The 20714-nt window shown below is 33.2% G+C and overlaps 1 protein-coding gene across 28 annotated transcripts in view; it reads left to right on the top strand.

Moving 5' to 3' along the window:
- LOC145277622 (uncharacterized) overlaps nucleotides 1-20714 on the top strand; it is a 166580-nt gene that overhangs the window by 79220 nt on the left and 66646 nt on the right. For all 28 annotated transcript variants that reach the window (XR_013868180.1, XR_013868173.1, XR_013868175.1 and 25 more), the window contains one exon: nucleotides 12469-14196. Coding sequence is in view for 12 of the 28 variants with exons in the window: in XM_080129169.1 (XP_079985295.1) it covers nucleotides 12469-14196 (1728 nt within the window). In the remaining 16 variants the exon portion in view is untranslated. The remainder of the gene's footprint in view (nucleotides 1-12468; nucleotides 14197-20714) is intronic.

Raw genomic sequence — 20714 nt, 5'->3', positions numbered from 1 at the left:
CTTCAAGATAGCGTCACCATATGAAAAACATTCCATCACTATAAATATCAGTTTTTAATCAAATGCATGAAAACAATTTTAAGCGATCTCGAATATATTTTAACGAAAGCTATAAGCTACTTCCACCAACAGAGTATTCGATATTCATAAATCATCCTCTCGGGCATTTTCTATACAGACTGGACAAGGATGGCTTATTGATAACTGGAGAATGCCGATCGCGGCAAATTTTTCACCATGCCCTTTTTGGTGGAATGATTCATTTCTTATTACGTGACATATTCTTTGTGTGAAAAAGGGTAGATACTAAACGAAATGAAATGAAGATAGCAGATCTCACTAATTGCAAGTTTATATAATTGATAATTGGGCTACCAAAAGTTTATATAATTGATAATTGGCCTACCAAAAGCTTATATGATTAATAATTGGGCTACCAAAAGTTTATATGATTAATAATTGGGCTACCATTGCTATGCTTATTAAGATCGCCATTAAAGGATCGATCAAGTCACAGTGCGTCGCGACTTGTCGAAGCTGAACTTTTAATACGTCCAACTTAAAACTTGATGAAATCATGTGCATTCATATTTAATTATTGTTTCTTCCATTTTTTTTCTATTCGAATGATTTCGTTTCTTTTGCTTAACCGCTGAGAACAGTTTGACGTTGTGGTGACTTTTTAAAAAGACCAAAATGTATTTTTATTTGAATATAAAAAAAAAAACGGTAACTTGAATGAATCAATTGAGCGTTATTTTTATTTTATTTTATTTTTTTCACAAAAGGGTTAATAAAATCTAAATTACAAACAATTTTGACTTTTTTTTAATCAACAAGTTTTGAATTTGATATTAATTTGCTGTGGGTTTGATCCGGTGATATACAAACAACGTTTTATAATAATAAAAAAAATTCTGAATTAAAGAAACACGTATTTAAATCTGTTCAATTTGTCTTGTTTAATATTTATTTCTGTTAAAAAAAAAAATTAATCGAATGTTTGAAAGGATGCCATGGGATTAAACATTTGCGCAGACAAGAAAATTGAAATCCGATCTTGTGGGGGTGGTAGGATTAAGTGTTTTAATTTTTTCAAGAATTGTTCCGCTTTTGTCATGAGTTGTTCAAAAAGTTCTTGACTCAAGCCTTATGAGAAAATACATTGTCATCAAAGAATCGGATATTTTAAAACCGAAAACCATTTGCAATACTTTTTTTTTTCGCCAAAATAATACCATATTTTTTCTGTTGAAAATGGAAACAAATATTAAAAAATGCGAAGAATGTAGGTGGTGAGCTATGAATCAACGTAGACTGACGACCTGGGATATTGAGTTCGAATTCTATCAGTTTCCTGACACCATTTTCACTATGGATGTTGGCAACCTTTATGTAGTCCCTTCTGTAAATACCTGATTCTAAAAAAGACGGGAAAACTACAGCCAACAATAAAATCAAGCCTGTCAAAAGTTACACTATTCCGATTCATACAGGTTTCTCCTTAATGGAAAGAATTAAAATCATCTAAAATTGATACCTCATCTGTTAAGAAATCTTACGAAATCTATTAAGAGAAGCTAATTTCATCTTTGGGTGATTTTGATTATTGTCTGGGTGAATGTTTGTGTACATGAGATGTTTGCCTTTTTTTTTTTTCACCTTTTCTATCGACACAGATCACAGAAAAGCAAAACAACAAAAAAAAAAAACAAAGAAAGAAGAGTGGGCTATAAAAAACTAAAAAAAAAAAAAGAAAAAAAAAGAAACAAAAACAAAACCCCACACTCGCTGTCTCAGCAATCGATCTGCATGACGTCACAATGAAAATTCTTTCCTTTTATTTTTTTTCCGATGATTTCTTTTTCCAAATTCCTTTCCAACTTTTTTTTTTTCTCATATCCAAAGTCACTTTCCGAATCCCATGGAGCATGTTGTGGCTTCCATAAAACGCTTTCATCATAAAACCATAAAAAAGAAGAAAAAGCAATATGCATGGCTTAGCAAATGTTCACATCATTTTCTTTTGCCATTTTTGTTGCTCACGTTAAGCGAATCGACAATAATTTAATCGCAAATGGCGATAACATTCTTTTAAAAACATGTAATAATAAATTCAGTTTACATCAAATTTTCAATATTGTATTATCTTGATAGAGCATATACATGCACACGCCATCTTTAAAATGTACATCGACGATAATATAGATATATTGGTAGAAGTCCACAGTTCAACCCAAATAAAAAAAATACAACCTATACTATGTAGATTTAGGTTAATAACTATAGCAAACATATCAATGCAAGTCCATTGTGCAACCTAAATAATAATAATAATAATAATAATAATAATAATAATAATAATAATAATATATATATATATATGTATATATATATACATATATATATATATATATATTTATGTTGTACATACCCGTTATTAAACGAAAATGTCATATTCCAAAAGTATAGATTGATCAAGTAATTATTTTTTACTGATAAAATCAAATTTTATGAATAAACAAAATAAAACCGTCTCGCGTTGTGATCTTGAAAAAGAAAACAAGGACAGATAACTCCACAATAATTTTACTTGTGAGATCTTTTAATGTGTAACAATTTCACATTAATCGCTAAAATAATTTTAAAATGATTTTCTTTAGAAAAAGAATTACTTGATCAGTTTACGTGATTTTTGGAATACGACATTTTCGTCCTCTGACGGGTACGTACATTATAAAGTGTTTTCTGTATTTTCTTTTTAGTTTGCACTGTAGACTTGCATCGATATGTTTTCTATAGTTATTAACCTATATCTACATAATATAAGTTCTTCTTCTATATACCAAATGAGTCACCTCTTATTAAAACTAAAAGCAACTCAAGGATAATGGTTAATGAATCTCTTGTAATACAGATAGACAATCGAACTGAACACCGTCCTCTGTAATATTTGGATTATTTGGACTACTGTTCTAATTTTGAGTGTTATGCACACAACGTTTCGGCCGATGTAATCTCCGACCTTTATGTGTAGCTTGTTGAACTCGGGATTCTTTACATCGAACTCGGGAATCTGCACGGAATTTCGAACGTAAGACCTTATTTAAACCACAGGGGTAGCCTGCTCTTATTCCGGCAAACATGATCGGGTAGAAGTTTTAAGCAATTCGCACTTATATTCTTAGTATCGTCTGCGCTTAAGATTAAATCTATAGCCTCCAGATGAATGTCACTTGCAACTAAATTTTAACAAGTACTTTATCCGGTGCATCACTTAAGCTACAACTGATGATTGCTTAGGAATCTCTCCGGTTATGACTGACGAAACGAGAGCATGTTAGCCTCATGGATTAAATAATGGGTGACGTTTGAAATTAATTGCAAATTCCCGACTTCGACAGAAAGTTTCTCAACGACAAGTGAAGAAGATCGGAGATTGAATTGGCCGAAATGTTGTACGAATACCACTCAAGATGAGAACAGTAGTTCGAAGAATCCACATAATCAAAACCTTCAGTAACATTCCCACTATCTTGAAAAAACATACACGCACATATTGTCTTTAAAACGTACATCGATATTTTGATATAGATGCGATTGTTGATAGTTATTAGCCTAAATCCACACAGTATACTGCATCATTTGTTCTTTTTCATACTAATAAATCACCGTTTAGCAAAGCCAAAAGCAACTCTAGACAATCGTTAATGAATATGTAGCGATACAAATAAACATTCGGACTGAACACCACCCGATGGAGAAGTGATTCTTATTTTCCTGTTCTGTTTTTTGAAATTGCTTCAGACAAAGCATCAAGCTACTTGATGTAAAGAGACAAAATAAATACTACTTCAAGGTAAAAAAAATTAGCCAATTTTAGATAGATAAATTCCAGTCAGAAAACAGCAATTGTTCTCTCTTTGTCAGAAATTGTTTGGAATGTGATGACTAGGGCTGTGGCAACAGAATATTCTTTTCATTCTTTTGACTTTCAAGTATATATCTGTCACAGTAAGACACAGTCAATCAACCGAGGACCACATCATTCTATATAAAAACATCCAAGATATTAACGGATATATATAATCAAGAGTTAAAACAATAAAAAGAATATGCTGTTGTCACAGCTCTAGTGATGACAACAGGACAAAATAAGGAAAGTGAGATTTATGAGGCTGTCGAAAGTAAATACAAGGTTCAATTTTATTCTTTTTAAATTCTTATGTGCGCTTTAATTTTATACTTCTGGCATGAATAAGCCCAGGAAAACATTTTATTTCGCTGAGAATCATAGTCACTAGAAGTTCATTTGTCAATGATCGCCAGCGCTAAATAGTTATAAATGCCACCCCAAACAAGATTAATATTTATATATCATTATCAATGATCAAATTGAGCATCTTCGTGTAACTTCGGAGAAATTACGAAAACAACCGATTGTTTGACACTTACTCTAATGTGAATATTATTCACTTGTGCATTTGTTTTTCATAAATCAATCCGTTTGTCTAATGATGACTTCGATGGTTTTCGTAATTATTCCGAAGTTACACGAAGATATTCGTGTCGGTTAAATCCAATGATAGGCAATTATATTAAATGCACTCAATTTAAATAATTTCAGAAATAATATTTTGAGAAATGAATCTTTAGAGTAAGGCTGTGGCAATTTCTGAATCAGTGGCTGGTGGAATCTATTTTAAATTGAGGAAACCTACTGTGATTTGATATAAAATAGAACTAACACTTTTAGAACTGAATTGGTTGGAAATTTTTATTTTATTTTGATCTTTTTTTTTTAATGTACCGATCTTAAGAGTTATTTCTTTATTTCTAGTAAATAAATAAATATAAATTTGGATAAAAACGTAATAAAATTGTGTTTTCGTTTTTAATATTTCAAAACATTTTTTAATAAAAACCTAAAATTAGTTTCAATCGATCTTTTTGAACGAATACTTTATATATATATACGATCTTCTGGATGAAGTGATTCCATTTTCTATTGCAAGACTTTAATTTTAATAAAGTTTATATTTTATTTCTGGGTTTAACTTTGTTTTTTTAAATGAAAATAAACTGTTTTCAATACAAAACAATCGCGTAAATGTATTTTCTATGGTAATGTGGAAAATTTTGATTGTTTTATCGATATTTTTACTAAGGTCCATCGCTTACGAAGACTCGAAAGACACTCTAGGATATGGGTGAATCACTTAATCGGCGAAACAATACTGCGGTTATTTGTAATGGTCGAAGTTTGGTAGTGTTTATTTAAGAGGACGGCTCAACAGGAACTTTTTCACGTTAGACTTGAAAACGGCCTTATTATAGTCGGTTGGGAAGCAGTCTCACAAAATGGTGTTCTACAGACGGACAATTTTCTGAAAGAAACTTTGATCATAGAATTTACGTTTAGGTTTGGGCATAGATATTAAGGGAAGCAGTTGTTGTAGCCAGACGAGTGTTAACATTCTACAGCTTAGATAGAAATTCAATTGAAAATTTGGAATGAAGATAACGATAGAGCAGAGATAGAGGCGCTACGTCTCTTCTGTGACAAAGAAGTAGGGGCGGAAAAGAGGGCCTCGCCGACTTGATTTCGAAGCCGATTTCGAACTTTGTTATGGTGGGAAAGAGTACTCTTAACAGCTGCTCCTCTCCCCCAGATGTGGCAACATAACTCCATCTTGTGACGCATTTGGCTCTTATACAGGTAGAAGATTGCATTAAAACTGTAAGAATATATAGATTTTTAAAGTGTCTCTAACGTTGCGTGAAATCCGTAAATTAAAGGGCAGATTTTTTTTCGATATTGGAAGGTTTTATTGTTGCAAAATTGAAATATGCTGACTTCAATGGTTCAAAAACAAAAAATAAAAGAAGGAAAAAGTCAAATTCACTTTAATGAAAGCTGTAAAATATCAATAGTAAAGCGTGAAATAACTCTTGTGATCATTAGAGCGATAGAAGAGGAAAACATCGGGTTGTTTGCTTAATATAATCAAGAGTAATGCGATCAAAAAAAAACACTCGCTGAATCTTTAATAAAATTAGTAATCCTTTCTGCAACTCAACCATATTTAGTGCAAATAAACTTCAGTTTCTTCTTGAATTGTCCAACAAGTTTTACTGATGGACGTATAAAAGCCTTTGTTTTAATGGCTTCAAATATATGCTCCAAATACAATAGGAAAGCAGCGATATTCACTTTACGCGGGTTTAACCGACTTACCCTGAAGTTTCATGGTAATATCAAATTCGCAAGCGACCCCCAGTCGCATGTATATCCAGTCAGGAGAAATGATGACGTTATGTTTTTTACAGTTCTTGCTGTGAGGTGTCGACGTCCTTTTGCATACAACGGCTAATATTCTCAAATGGCTATCCGTCTAGTAGAGACTTGGCTAAACGTTGTTTAACTTCAGTAATTTAGCGAGAACTGCTGTGCCAAAATGATTATGCTGAAACACATTCGTGATAAAACCTACTAATCAGACGATCGCAAAAGTGCCCCGCAACTATTATATCGAGTCATTTGAAGTATAGTAAGTTGAAATTCTATCAAAGAATTGTTTGTAAAAAAAAAAAAATACTGCGCTTCGTCAAATGCATTACATGGGTTGTAATATGGGATTATTCTACGTATTCGTTTAAAAAGAAGGAACAATCAATTGTGATCAATACTAAGCGTCATCTATTGGTCATTAAAGGGTTTAGTGGCAACCATGGGGAGACAATAGGGTGTTGTGAGGCATGTACAGTGGTTTCAACAGGCTTTGACAAGAGGGTAATGTATCAATAGGAACTGATCGAGGCCAATGCAAGTTATCAGTCCTTAGCATAAAGCTGCTAGCTTAGAGAGTACTCGGAGTTAATGAGATCTCATTAATTTGGCGTCCAAACACATTTGAATACAGATTTTTTCGCATTTGTTATTAATGTTATTAAAACGCAAATGTTAAATATTTTAGTGGCTCAACTAACCAATGTTTCAGTCGTTAAGGTCGTCCTCGTGGCATGTTGAGTCGTATGAGCCAAATCTTTAATATTTTGCGTATAATGATCAACTACATTTGATGGTGCGGTTCATGTTTAGGGCTTTGGGGAGCATTGAGTGACCTCTTAGTTGCTTTATCTCCCAGATCCATTTAACCTGTCAGGATATCATTATCTATGGATTAAATAGAATCATAGATTCTTTATTTACAAAATATATGACTCCAACACAAATTTATACTTGAAGATATTAAGAATTTGAATCATCAGAATGTTTACCAAAATGCCATTATTTGGAACGAAAATGGGTTGAAATACCATAAAAAATAACGCAATTGTTGAGATATCTTTAACCTGCCATCCAATATGTCTGAGAGTGGATTTCATCCACTAGTGATTCCAGTCGCTTCACAATTTTATCCGAAGCTAAATCATCCACTATAATACCGATATATAAACTTTCTAGCCCGTAAACGATCACTAGACAAGTTTTCTAAGCGCATTTACATATTCCGCGAACAACTGCAATTTACGCCTTAGTTTATAATGGCTCTTGATCGAAGTACTAAGGTTGAGGTTGAGAAATTGCTCTCAAACACACGGCTATACGCAATCTCCTCTGTTAATGATAGACTCAGGAAAAAGAGTTTTCGGCATGTTGATGACTAACCACGTTAGTCATTCGCAAACTCTCCGAATATGAAAGTTGAATACAGACCTGTTTGTGAACCCGTGACTTTGTTCCATTCAAACAACCGAGAAAGCGTTAAAAGATCGTTAATTCACTTGTATCACTGTAAGCAATACAGACTCCGTGTAGTGTTTTATCTCCTCTATATAGTATTCCTCTATATTCGTGCGAATCAGATGGACATATTTCTGAATTGACTACCTCTTCATAACGTAGTTCTGAGCAGGCTAAATTAATTTGATCAAAAATGCAACCAGTTCGATAGGATCCGAGCCGCAATCTTTAACTGTGTTTAGCAAAGTTATCAGCGGTAATCATCGAGTTTTTTTTTGCAAGGGAATCACCATTTATCAAAGCTCGAATGCTTCAAGAGGAAAAAGGTTGATGAATGTCAGGTGGTAACGTAGTAATCTTTAATGGTGTAGATTGGGTAGAATTTGGATTATGTAATAACTGCTTACATTGGTCTTGAAGGTTACCATATTGTAATCTGCCGGGAAGCAGGTAAGTGGAAAAGTGTTCCACGGACGGGCAGTTCTAAGAAAGAACCTTTGTTCATGGAATCTGCGTTTAGATTTAGGCACAGATAGAGGGTGGGGGAAATTGTTGATAGTGATTGTAGCTAGTAGAATGTTTTGTGAAATTTTGGCAAGGGGGTGTCATAGATTGAAGTGCAGACGAGCATTTGTCGACCATTTGTTTCCGGTTTCTTCAACAATGTGATCACATCCTTGAATACCTGGCCAGGAATGTATCTTTAATGAAATCAATGATTGGGAAGATTCGATATTAATATGGTGAAAAATCTCAAGTACAATTCGAAGGGAAACCTATAAAGCCTTGGAGATTTGTTGTAGCTGATTTGCTTCAGCACATCCGATAATTCACTCTGTAATTCTGTTTTTGCAACTAGCTACTAAATAGTTACCAAATGAAAGGAGAGTCTGGGCAGTTACGCACTTCCGGGTGCGTCTTCCAAATTCCTCACAAATCTCGCGAGAGTATGTTCCTTCGTGTTCTTGATGTTACTATTGTATTTATTCGAACCGCATTCTTACGCTCCTTATCGTTGGGATTAAGCTAAAGAACGTATCGAATTACTTGGTTCTGATAAAGCTTGCGAGGCTGGTGTTGCAGGTCCTCCTTAGCTACTTCTATGGCTAGAAAACACCCCTCACCCATTCATTACTCGGGCAAGTTTATCTTCTAAGCTTTTCTTGGTCTTGACCCTATTTAATGCGAGATGATGACTATAGTTGGCAGACACACTTCTAATATTAAAGTTTAAAGTAGCTCTACTCACTTCCAGTAACCGACACAACTAGAGCCCACTAAATATAGGTTTCTAGCTCCATCAGGAAGGCACGTATCTCTAACCAAGGCTTCTTGCTTAACTACAATCGGGCCATAATCAATCCCCCCATATATATATATATATATATATATATATATAATCACAGTTATTCAGTATAGCTAGACTGGTAAGTTTTTCAAGCAAAAATAGAAATTCAGACTTCTTAACCATTAGGTCATCAGTAAAAATTGCGAAGTAAGAGAAATGCTAATGCCTATATAGGAATTATCAGTTACCTAGAGTGTTCTATTCTTTGTGGCAAAATTGCATTATCGGCAGTGACAGTCAGCGATTTCTCTACATATATTGAATAGTTAAACGGCATACGTTTATTGAAACATATTTTATTAAATAAGATAATTTTTCATGTGTCTGTTTAATCCGCTAATCGTGATTTCACAAATTCTATTAAACTTACCTAAGTCAAGCAGAAATGTGAATAAAATGTTTTCCAAAGTTCATTTTGAGGGCACTCTTCCTGCAATCTATTCCTTATGTTCTAGATAAAACTGTATATATGTGCATATAGTCCTATTAAATATGGAAAACACAATTGAATGCTTTTAACAGGGAACGGAGAAAATTAATGTAAAAGAAATCGCATATAATAATCACGGAGTCTGAAAGTACAATGGTTCATTATAAACATGGAGGAGTGCTGAAAACCTATTCGATCGTTTTCCTAATATGGATTTAGGATATATTTGCCTGGCACGTAGGTGCATCGAAGAATTTTTACTTTGAATGCGATGTTTATCTGTGCCAATACTATATAAGAACTGACATCTGTTATGGATTAAAATAGGTGATATTTTGATTGCGTTCTACCTGAAAGCATGCAAAAACAAACGTGTAAAATAATCTAAAATATATTTAGCATTCCTCAAATTGGTATCTACAATCGTTATCGACGACTGCGAAGGCGAATTCTCAATTGCATATTCAAATAAATTTAATCACTGCCACCAAACAAATTTAAAAGGCTTTTTCAACTCCTTGTTTTTGAATATTCAACTACTTCTCAAATGTTCTAGTGATTGAAACAATTGCAAATTTATATCTAGATAATTTATAGACGGCAGAGGTGTAAGAGATCGATACAGACTGAAGCAAATTAAAGCACAACGGTAGAATTAGATCGAATGAGTTATACAGATTTATATTTTACTAGCAGGTCACTCGACGTTACCCGGTCTTAAAATTAGATTAAATATGATATTTTACTTTGTTTAGATTTTGTATGTATTATATAGAGAAAATTTTCTATTAGTTATTATATTGTACCTAATATATATATATATATATATATATATTAGACAGCAGCCGTATAGCGTAATGGTTAGACGCTTTGACTGTCATTTGGGCGGTCGGGTTTCGACCCTGGCTTGAGGTAGTTGCCTGTCTAGCCGTACTGATGAGCTGTGATACAGCGAAACAGTACTGTATGTGGATGACTATATAAATATATAATGATTTCAAAGTTTAAAAAATTAACTTCAGTTCCATCGGCTGAAATCGAAACCAAAATATTCCAGTCATAGTCGTTATTAAGCGCTTCGGCCTTTGTCGTAACTTTCTGTGTCATCGCTAGATAGAGAAGACTAAAAAAATAAGCGATTTCAAACTAAAAATGTATATGTACGCATGCTTAGAAGTTAGTCGAGTAACTGCTGCCAAGGTCGACTGTTTTTAAAATTAATTTTGACCCCTGAACAGCTATTTTCACCGGCTTAAATCTACATCGAAAGTGTTCTTGAGGCCCAAATAACCTATATATCAAGTTTTAAGACTGTAGACCAAATATTAAGAAAAGAGTTTGGTAGAGACGTTTCGTGCACAAGCAGAGACAATAAATTAAAAAAAATTACATTAGGTCGTTATTAAGTTTTTACTTTTTTTATTTTTACAATTTCCATTTATTTGACTATTTTTTGTTATGTACCGTTAAGATTTGATCATCGGCGACCTCTGGCATAATCCGGCGGTTGACGTCGTGCTCCGAACAAAGCCGATCGGACGCTTAGATATGTCCGGTTCAAAATCTGCACAAGTACTTTTTTGTTTATATCTCTAATCTCCGAATTTCATATTTTTAGAGTATTTTCAATGAGTTTTAAGGATCATAATATAAGCACAATCTCCCATTTGAAAATTCAAATATTTCAGATTTGCATTAAATTGTACCCATAGTCATTATACATATATTAAGCAAAATTACTTGAATTTCAAGTTCATTTTAAACCCTTTAAGCTTAAATCCGTATAATAAAATAATTATGAAATATTTTTGTCTAAATTAAAATGAGGTTTCTAGACGTAAGGTTTAGTATGATTATATCTTGATCATAATTTTCGTATGAAGGCTGAAGGAAATTGATCTAAAACTGTTCTGTTTGTGGAATTCATTTTAATTTTCCTCGGATGGGTGTTTTTCAAGTTCAGTCTATTTCGATCGCTGTTTAGAGGTCATACAAGGTGGTTACATTTTATAGTTGAATCCACGACTCCCCAAACCATACACGTTCATTTTCATCGTTAGAATAATGTTTTTACATTTTGATTCCAAAGTTAATTTATTACATTTTACGTATTATGAGGCATCTACTTAAACAATAAAAAAAACAAAAAATACTGAATTTTTCATAAAAATTATAAAACTTGTTTTGTTTTAATATTATTTGGAGTATTTAGACTACTATTTTTTGCCTTGTGTTATTTTCATAACATTTCGGTCGATGCAACCTCAGGTTTTCTTCAGTTGTATGCTATCGAATTTGGGAATCCTTTTTGTCGAACTTGGGAATCTACACAGAATTTCAAACAGAATTCTTTATTGAATCTACTAGGAGTTAGCATGCTTTCGTTCTGTCAGCTATGGCAAGTAGAAGTTCTAAGAAATCCGTAATTATACTTTGAGTATCGCTCACACTGAAGATTGAACCTTCAACTTCCGGAAGAGTATAACTTACAACTTAATTTTACGAAGTACTTTAACCACTACGTCACGGGTCCACATGCCATCCCTGAATATTAAATAAATGGTTCTATTCGAAATTCTGTGCTGATTCCCAAGGTCGTCAAAAAGATTCCCGAGTCCAACCAGATACGTCCGAATAAGGTTAGAGGTTACAACGACCGAAACGTTGTGAAAATAACACTCAAGATGAGAACAGTAGTCCGAATAATACTAATTGTTTTCAATTCATAATTATAAATCCATTGCAGTAAAAATATTGCTTTCATAAATATTTAATTATTTTTTTTAATTGTGCATAAATTATCGTCGAGATCAATCCGAAATTGTTCACATTACCATTCAATTATTTCGGTCTATTTAAATTGCAGAACGCGCTTTTGTTTTGTTACTCTATCCTGTCATTTGAAATCTGCTAGCCTAATCCACCCGCCTATTCATATCACAGCACACTGACAGCCCTCCGACGTCACCACTGTTGTCCAGCCGAAGCAGCAAACCCCGAAACATCTCCCAGCTTCAGACTAAAACCCGTAGAAGCACTAGGCTTGATACGACTGGCACTGACCCATCCAAAACATTCAAGCTGTCTGACTCTCTGAAAACACCAATGAAGTCCGACTCTTATAAATCATCCAAGCCATCAAGTTCGCTCAAGTCATCGAAGCCGTTGAGTTCCCTCAAATTATCTAAACTTTCTGACTCTTTCAAACTGTCCAAGCCCTATGAATCTGCCAAACTGTCCAAGCCCTATGAATCTGCCAAACTGTCCAAGCAACCTGAACCCTTAAAACTACCCAAACAGCCCACGTCTCTCAAAATTTACAAGCCAGTGGAACCTCTAATAAAAGTCAATACGTCTGATTCCCTGCAAGTTCCCAAGCCGCCAGAACCTTTGAAGAAAACCCAACCGGCCGAATCACTCCAACTAGTGAAAGTGCCGGAATTTTCGAAGGTGTCCGGGCTTGAGCGAATGTCGCCAGTTGTCGAACACGCCAGGAGTTTGCTTAACCGACAGCGGACATTCGGAATTGATTCCAAGTTGGATAGCATCGCCACAAGTGCCGTCACCTCACCTCGGGATCTGAAAAGTGACTTCTTTGCAATCTCCCCTTTGTCAAATTACATCCAGTCCAGATGGCCTGAAAAGGAGTCATCTCCTCTAGCCATTGAAGCGGCACCGCCGACTAAAAAAGGGATTTACAAAAACCCTTATCTAGACTCGGACGATGAAGAATATGAGGCGAACATTGTTTTGAAATCAAGCAAGCCAAGGAAGACTGGCGACTTGTTAAAAGAACTGAGAAAGCAACGTTCTTCAAAATATACGCTGGACGACGAAAGTGATGAGGAAGAAGATGTGACTACTAAAGGCGCGTACGCAATGGCGAAATATGATGATGACGACGAAGATATGCCGGAGAAACCGAGATATTCCAAAAGGTATGAAATTGAAGATTCTCCAGCCGAACTAGCCTTGTCTCATTTAGTGTCGACAGCCGCCATCAGAGCAAAAGCAGTTCTAGAAAATCTCACTGGTTTGCTTGGCAAAGGCGGTATGATAAATGTCGAAGGGGACGTAAAACCTTACGGAGGGGATGTGACAACTTTCCGCCTTCACACACCCTTTCATTTCCAGGGCCCTCTGATGATTGGAGAAAAGCCCGCTTTATCGGTTGGAGACGATTCATTTGAGCGCTACATTTTTGGTTTGCAAGAGAAAAGGAGAGAGGAGAGAAACAAAGTGGAAAAAGACTCCCGACGGATCACGAAGATTAGCCGAACGCTCAGCCACGAGCCACCTAAGCAATATTCGCTCAAACCCATTGGCTACATCAGTGAGAAAAACTACGATACTTTTACCAAATCTATGGTGCCGTTTCAAAATAAGTTTGACAAGCCGGCTATCTCATCGTCAAGTAAAAAAGTCCATTTCGACGAAGAAGACGAAGTGAAGAAGAGGCCGACGGTCGGCTTTTCCAGGGAGTTGGTTCCATTTGTCCCGAAAAATGCGGAGGCTGACGAAATGGCCGTGGTTCCGAAACGCAAACGTTATCCAGTTTATGAATACACGGAAGATATCCCTGTCAAATTCTCCATTGATTTCCCTCGGTTGGATGATGACGGTCAGGACAGCAAAGAGAACTTGTCGGTATTAGAAAAAATTCGTATCAAGGTAATGTTCAAGGGACCAGGCCCACAAAGAACTTTTCAGTTATATTTTTAATTAATTTTTTTTGTGTTTTTTTGAAGTCGTCCTTGTTCGATTCCCCTCTAGCTTGAGATATTGCTTCGAACCCTTCGGCTGTGTGTTCATTGACATCGTTTGATATGCACTCCTATCCACACACGTTTACACGATTTTTAAAAAATCATTAACATTTAACCGTTATGACTAACAGTTTATTTATTGTTGTGTTGTTTTTATTTTCTGCTACTGATTCGGCGCGATCATACCATAGCTATTCCAAAACCGCTTCTTTGTAATGATTGGTACAATGGAGGAAAGTGACAACGTTAACCATCAAAAAAGAAAAAGAAAATGCTAACTATCATTTTTTTTAAATTATTATTTTTTTTACTGTATATTATTTTTTATTTGGAATTGTTTATTTCCATAATGCTGAGTAAAATGACAAAATATCGACGAGAAATCAAATGAAACATGAATGTTTACAGAATTTTTCAAATCAACAAAAATAATCGCTTATTCTGATTTTGACCCCCAAATTATGTCCCGGAATATTTTATATTTTAGATAAGAATTACTAATTTGTGTTATTTGTATTGTCATCCTCTTTGTTCTTCTTTTGACAACGTTTCCGACTGACGTCGCCTTCAATTTTTTTCGAGTGCATCCTTCCAAACTTCAACATTTTTACGTCGAACTCGGGAATCCCTACAAAATTTTTAACTGAACCCTTTATTTAATCCACAGAATAGATTGTTCTCGTTCCGTCATCCATGGCCGGGTAGAAATGTTAATTATTTCATTCATAATTATTACGCCTGTGGTAGGGACTGAACCTTCAACCTATAGAATATTATTCACTTATTGTTCATGGGTCCATGGAGCAACGGCTAAGGGCGATTTAGTTCAAAGTACCAGTCTTTTGGAGATTGAAGGTTCAATCTTTACTACAGGCGTTAATAACTAAAATACTATAATAACCAACACTTCTACTTGATCATAACTGACAAAACGAGAACAATGTACCCCCGTGGATTATATAAAAGATTCCGTTCACAATTCCGTAGAAGTTCCGAAGTTCGACATAAAGATTTCAGAGTTCGAGAATATGCACATGAAAAAAGTTAGTTTACACCGACTGAAACGTTGTGAAAATAACCACCAAGATGACAATAGTAAGTTTAATAATCCAACTGTCTTAATGCTTTTGTGGAATATAATCCGTTATAAAATAAAACGTCTTGTTATATTTTTAAAATTCTAATTCTGGGTTTTGTTTATCTAATCATCATCAACACTTCGAATATCTAGTGTTTTTTATTGTATTTTATGGCATCGAAAACGTTGAATATCTTCTAGTTTGGTTCCTTTGTTAATATACTTTTCGAGGCTTATTAAAATGTGAAATAGCAATAAAATTATTAATAATTTGAGAAAATTTTATTTTTTTTACGCATGAAAAAAATGATCATAAAACAAATGAGGAAGTTGATAATAATTTAATTATTTTTAAAATTAAATGAGAAATAATTTATTTACTTTTAGAATAAAATAATAAGAAAAGGTATTTACTTTTAACATTAAATAAGAATTAATTGAATTACTTTTAAAATTAAATAAAAAGAAATAATTAATTTTTAAAGTTAAATAATAGGAAATTATTTATATATTTTTAAAATTTCATAAGAAAAATACATTTATTTATAAAATCAAATAATAAGAAATAATTTAATTAGTTTTAAAATATAATATTAAGAAAACATTTTTCAAAATTGAATAAGAAATCGTTTACTTGCTTTGAAAATCAAACAAAACATATCGTTTTCTGTCCACCGAGAAAGATAAAAAAATACCTGGAATACATTGCAAAGAAACGTAATTTACAATATAAAACTATGTTTATAATTATTATCAACGATGGGAGGGAGTAATGGTGGTTAAGTGCTTAAGGACTGACAACCTAGGCGTCACGTTCGAATCCAGATCGCTCCAAACCAACACTTGGCCTTGTGTCGGGCCTGGAAAGAATTAAATAAAATAATGCTTATGGACGATTTAAAAGAAATTCCAGGAATAAATTTGAATTTTAAAAAGCAGCATTTGATTTAATTTGGAAACATTTTCATTCTTTCAATATTTTGCTTAAAACATGTAGAAATACCTTTAAAAATAGATAGTTAATTCATTAAAAAAAAATGCAATGTGTTTTAAATATTTTGATTAAATTCATTTATGTCAATAATTGTTTTCATATTTTACCAGAATCAGCAACAGTAAAATAATAAGGATGTGAATAATAATAATAATAATGATAATAATAGTTATTATTATTATCATTATTATTATTTATTATTATATATTGTTTACCATCTAAAAAGTAGAGAATTTAACTCAACAAATTTCCGGCGCTAAGTAGATTTTTAAAATATCAATAAACGCATATCAAGTAAAAACACTAGTAAATAATTCCATGACATGTTCAAATTAGTAAAAATTTCTAAAATTACAAAAACAAAAAAAATGGTCATGTAGATCTGCTAAAACTATTTTTTACAAAAACAAAACAGCTATTCTTGATCTGGCATTTTCTAACTTGAAATAGTGGAATTTAACTTAAACAAGGGAGATAAGTTTTTTAGTCATATGGAATAGAAGAAACATTTTTTTTAGAATTTTAAGAAACTTCTTGAGAAACAAGTCACACATCAAAATTATAGCAACTGAAATAAATATAGTGAGCAAAAGCATATATACTTATTAAATTATTTGGACGAATTGATAGACTACAGTTACCTCCCCTAGATTCTGGGAACTCTTCAACGAATTGATAGACTACAGTTACCTCCCATAGATTCTGGGAACTCTTCAAAATTAAAAAAAAATACGATAAAATTGCTGACAAAATATAAAACAAAAGAAAAAAATTTTCATATCGAAATAAGTTTCAAAATAGAAATTTAAATTATTTCAATTTTAAAACAAATAATTTTTGACAATTTCGATACTTTACTTTAGAAAGCTGAATCTATTGTAAAAAAAAAAAACGAATCTTACAACAGACAAACGTGTTTATGATGTGTTAATTCTCAAGAGATTATCAATAAAAAATGACTTTTAATTTGGTGAAAGAAATCTTGTTTATTAATTATTTAAAAACTATTGATATTTTAATAAATTACTGTATAATTTCAATTTAACAAAATCTAGAAAAAAAAGTTTCATAAAGTACCAAAAATACCAGAATTATTAAAGTTTCTTTTGACTGTTATTGTCTGATAGTTTAAAAATAATGACAATTTCCCAACATTATTATATAAGTCAGCCTAAAAATTAAGATAAAATGAAAAGTACTTGTTTTAAATCAATGCATACAGAAATTCGAAAAACATATCTGTATTATAATAACCACGTGAAAAATTTTAATGAGGAGCTTTATTTGTGGCAGGGTGGTTGTAAATGACGAAATCCAATAACGAAATGATGAATTACTTCAAATAAACAGGTAAAAATAAGGTTTCGTTGTCTTCTTGAAATGATATTCTCCCTTGAATTTGGAAACATGGTAAACATTTTGAAAATTGCTTTCACTAGAATTGGATCGTTAAAAGAGCTGGTTATTGTCTTTTGGCTTCAAAATAATTACAGAATTAAAAACAATGCAATAAAAAGGGGCAAGTTCGAATTATTGCTGTCAGACATTTTTATTCAAATATCTTCGCTTTTGTTAATTGTAGTGAAAATATCAATTTGATAAGAAAAAAAGGTCGTTAATTATCCGCTAATTTTTAACGTTTATAAATAAACTAGCCTGGGTTCCCGGCGTTGTCTGGGTGTTTGAAGGTGTGTGCTGAGCAAAAAAAAAAAGTGGTAGTAGGCAAGTAGGCTCGAACCCGTACCGCAAAGGAGGAAAGGAGCGTGAATAAAAAAGAAAAAGTGACGTCTTTGCTGTTGCGCCCATCGCCAAACCGAAAGTGACGAATGTTTCAAATAAGGCTAGACTTTCGAAAATATCGGCGAAAAAAGTGAACCCTCCTTGTAGAAAAGTGCCCAGTTTAGGGTGAAAGAATTTAGCCAATTTTTCGATATTTGTCGTCCAAAGGGTCGAGCTTCAAAACGATACCGATCTCGTCAAAATCTGTCGCCTATATCTAAAGTTTTAGGCAGATATACAAACATACATACATTTAAACAGACAGGTGAGATTGATTCCTAACTACGATGGGTTTTACGGCATGTCAACCTTTGTTGGTCATTTTATGCTGAAATCGTACAAGTTTTTGTATATGATTAATTTATGGATTAATTTGAATTCGAAGTGGGTTTTTTTATTATATAGATGTCAGGTTTTCCTAAACGGTTACCCATTTAGAATTGACCGACTTAAATGTCGCTTAACTTCGCTAATCAAACGGGAATACATACGCTGCATTTTATTGTGTAATATCATCGATTTATCAAGCATATTCCGTTACAATAACCGTTTCGCTAGGATTCCCGAGACCACAGTGAGTTAATCCCCTTGTATGCCACGAAATAGCCAATGTAATGATGCTTTTCGGAGATATTTTGACGCTGATCGGATCGACAGCGGTTATAAAAATTAAATGTTTTACCATAACAATGTGCTTGAAAAATGGATCGTGTCGGTTTCATAAAAAGAACCTTTACGACACTTCAAACCGATAACCTATTTAGAGTTTCGGTATGTTTGTTTTTTTGGGTTTTTTTTTTTAATTATTAATACTTGTGACTTGATCTGATTCGACCAACGTCTTCTATTTGTCGTTATCAACTGCACATAGACGTTCATCATTTTCTTCATCCTCGATGTCGGCGAACATTTTCAAGTCGACGTTGTAGTGTACCGTCGTTAACGATCGTCTGGACGAATGCCCACGAGTTGCCTGTTCTACTTCATGACAAAATTTTGTTTCAACTTTCTATAATTTTTTGTCATAAAATAAAGTAAATCTAATAAAACTAAATCCGTATGAATCGGTATGATACGAATTATGACCAGTTTGGTTCTTTTAATACTTCTGATTACCACGATTTTTTCTAAAATTAAAAACTAGAAAAAAAAAGAGCCAAGTGTAAGATTGTCAACATTAAGAAGTGAAACTAGTGGCATGAAAAACTAAACTAGATTCGGACTTAGTACACACAAATCTTCAGTATCCATCGTTATCCACTTCACTATAGCCATTCAACTTGTAGTACGGGAGCCCTAATTCTAGGTAGCGTTAAGAGCGATTGCTCTATTATCAGTTGTATAATATCGGGATGGTGTCGTGCTATGTCCAACATGGAAAGGGATCCTATACTCATCTCGAATGGGCTTTCCCGAGGTTACAACCCAGTTCATTAGGACGGGGCTAATGGTCGAATTGTGTGTGTGTGTGTGCATATTTAGCATCAAACCCGCTCACTTTGCCCAACTCATTTCATCTAAACTGAAATAATATTCTAGTAAATTTTAATAAAATTAGAATATAGAAATAAACATTTGCTTTAAACTGGTATGTTTTGATTAAATAAGCATTTATTTGAATAATATCAAGGCTGACATTATTTTTTAGCAAGTAAATAGTAGGATAGACTGAACCATGTAATCTTGTTTAACGAATAATCTCCAAATAAGGAGCCTGAGTTAGAGTCAAGATAAATGCAATGAGAAACTACTTTTTGCTCAGATGAGTCTGTTGTAATTTCTTCCCTGTCTCAAATTATGAATAAAATAGAGGAAGATAAGTCTCTCCACTCTTGGTTGACAAGTCATCCCGTAGTATGACAGTTTTTTTAATTAAAACTGAAGCAGACGGCGGGAAAAGTTTGATTCCAATAAACAGGAATCGTTTTTCTTTAAAGCGTTTTGAAATTAGACGAAATGCTGTCGTAGATTTTCTGCAGTCTTTTCATTCATCAACTATCTTATTTCAATAAAACGTATGACTTTTTCGTTTCTCTTGATGGAATAAAAAAAAAACAATAATAAAACTACTACATTCACTATAGAAATATACTTATCTCTATCTTACATATAAAGTCCAAACAATTGTCCCTCATACTTTTGTGATCAATAACTTTTTACTATAATTTACATAAAAATCTCTTTCGTCAGTGATTTGTGGCAAATATTGGTCCGTGTTGTTAAAAAAAGAAACTTTATTTTCTATTGATTTCATGGATTTTGATATTTAATCTTAATTAATATTTATTTATTTTATTGATAAAGAAAACAGGAGGAGTTTTTACCCCCTCGCTTCCATCTACTTCTGTCCATAGGGACACCGAAAAACATTAAGAGATAATTTTTCCATATTCGTTATTAATTTTGCTGCAGTTTTAGAAGGGGAATTTAAAGAAAAGCATAGTCTGATTTATGTATCTAATAATCATAATTCCGTTATTGTCATTTTGAGTCAATCGAATGACTTTGTTAGAAAGTAATAAAGATAAATATACGTATATGTACATACGTATTGTTTTATGTATGATGTGTT

This window comes from Euprymna scolopes, chromosome 6 (assembly GCF_053919585.1).
Source record: "Euprymna scolopes isolate OS-2025 chromosome 6, ASM5391958v1, whole genome shotgun sequence".
Taxonomy (NCBI): domain Eukaryota; kingdom Metazoa; phylum Mollusca; class Cephalopoda; order Sepiida; family Sepiolidae; genus Euprymna; species Euprymna scolopes.
Note: the sequence above shows the minus strand (reverse complement) of the source record. Positions and strands in the feature narration are given on the sequence as shown.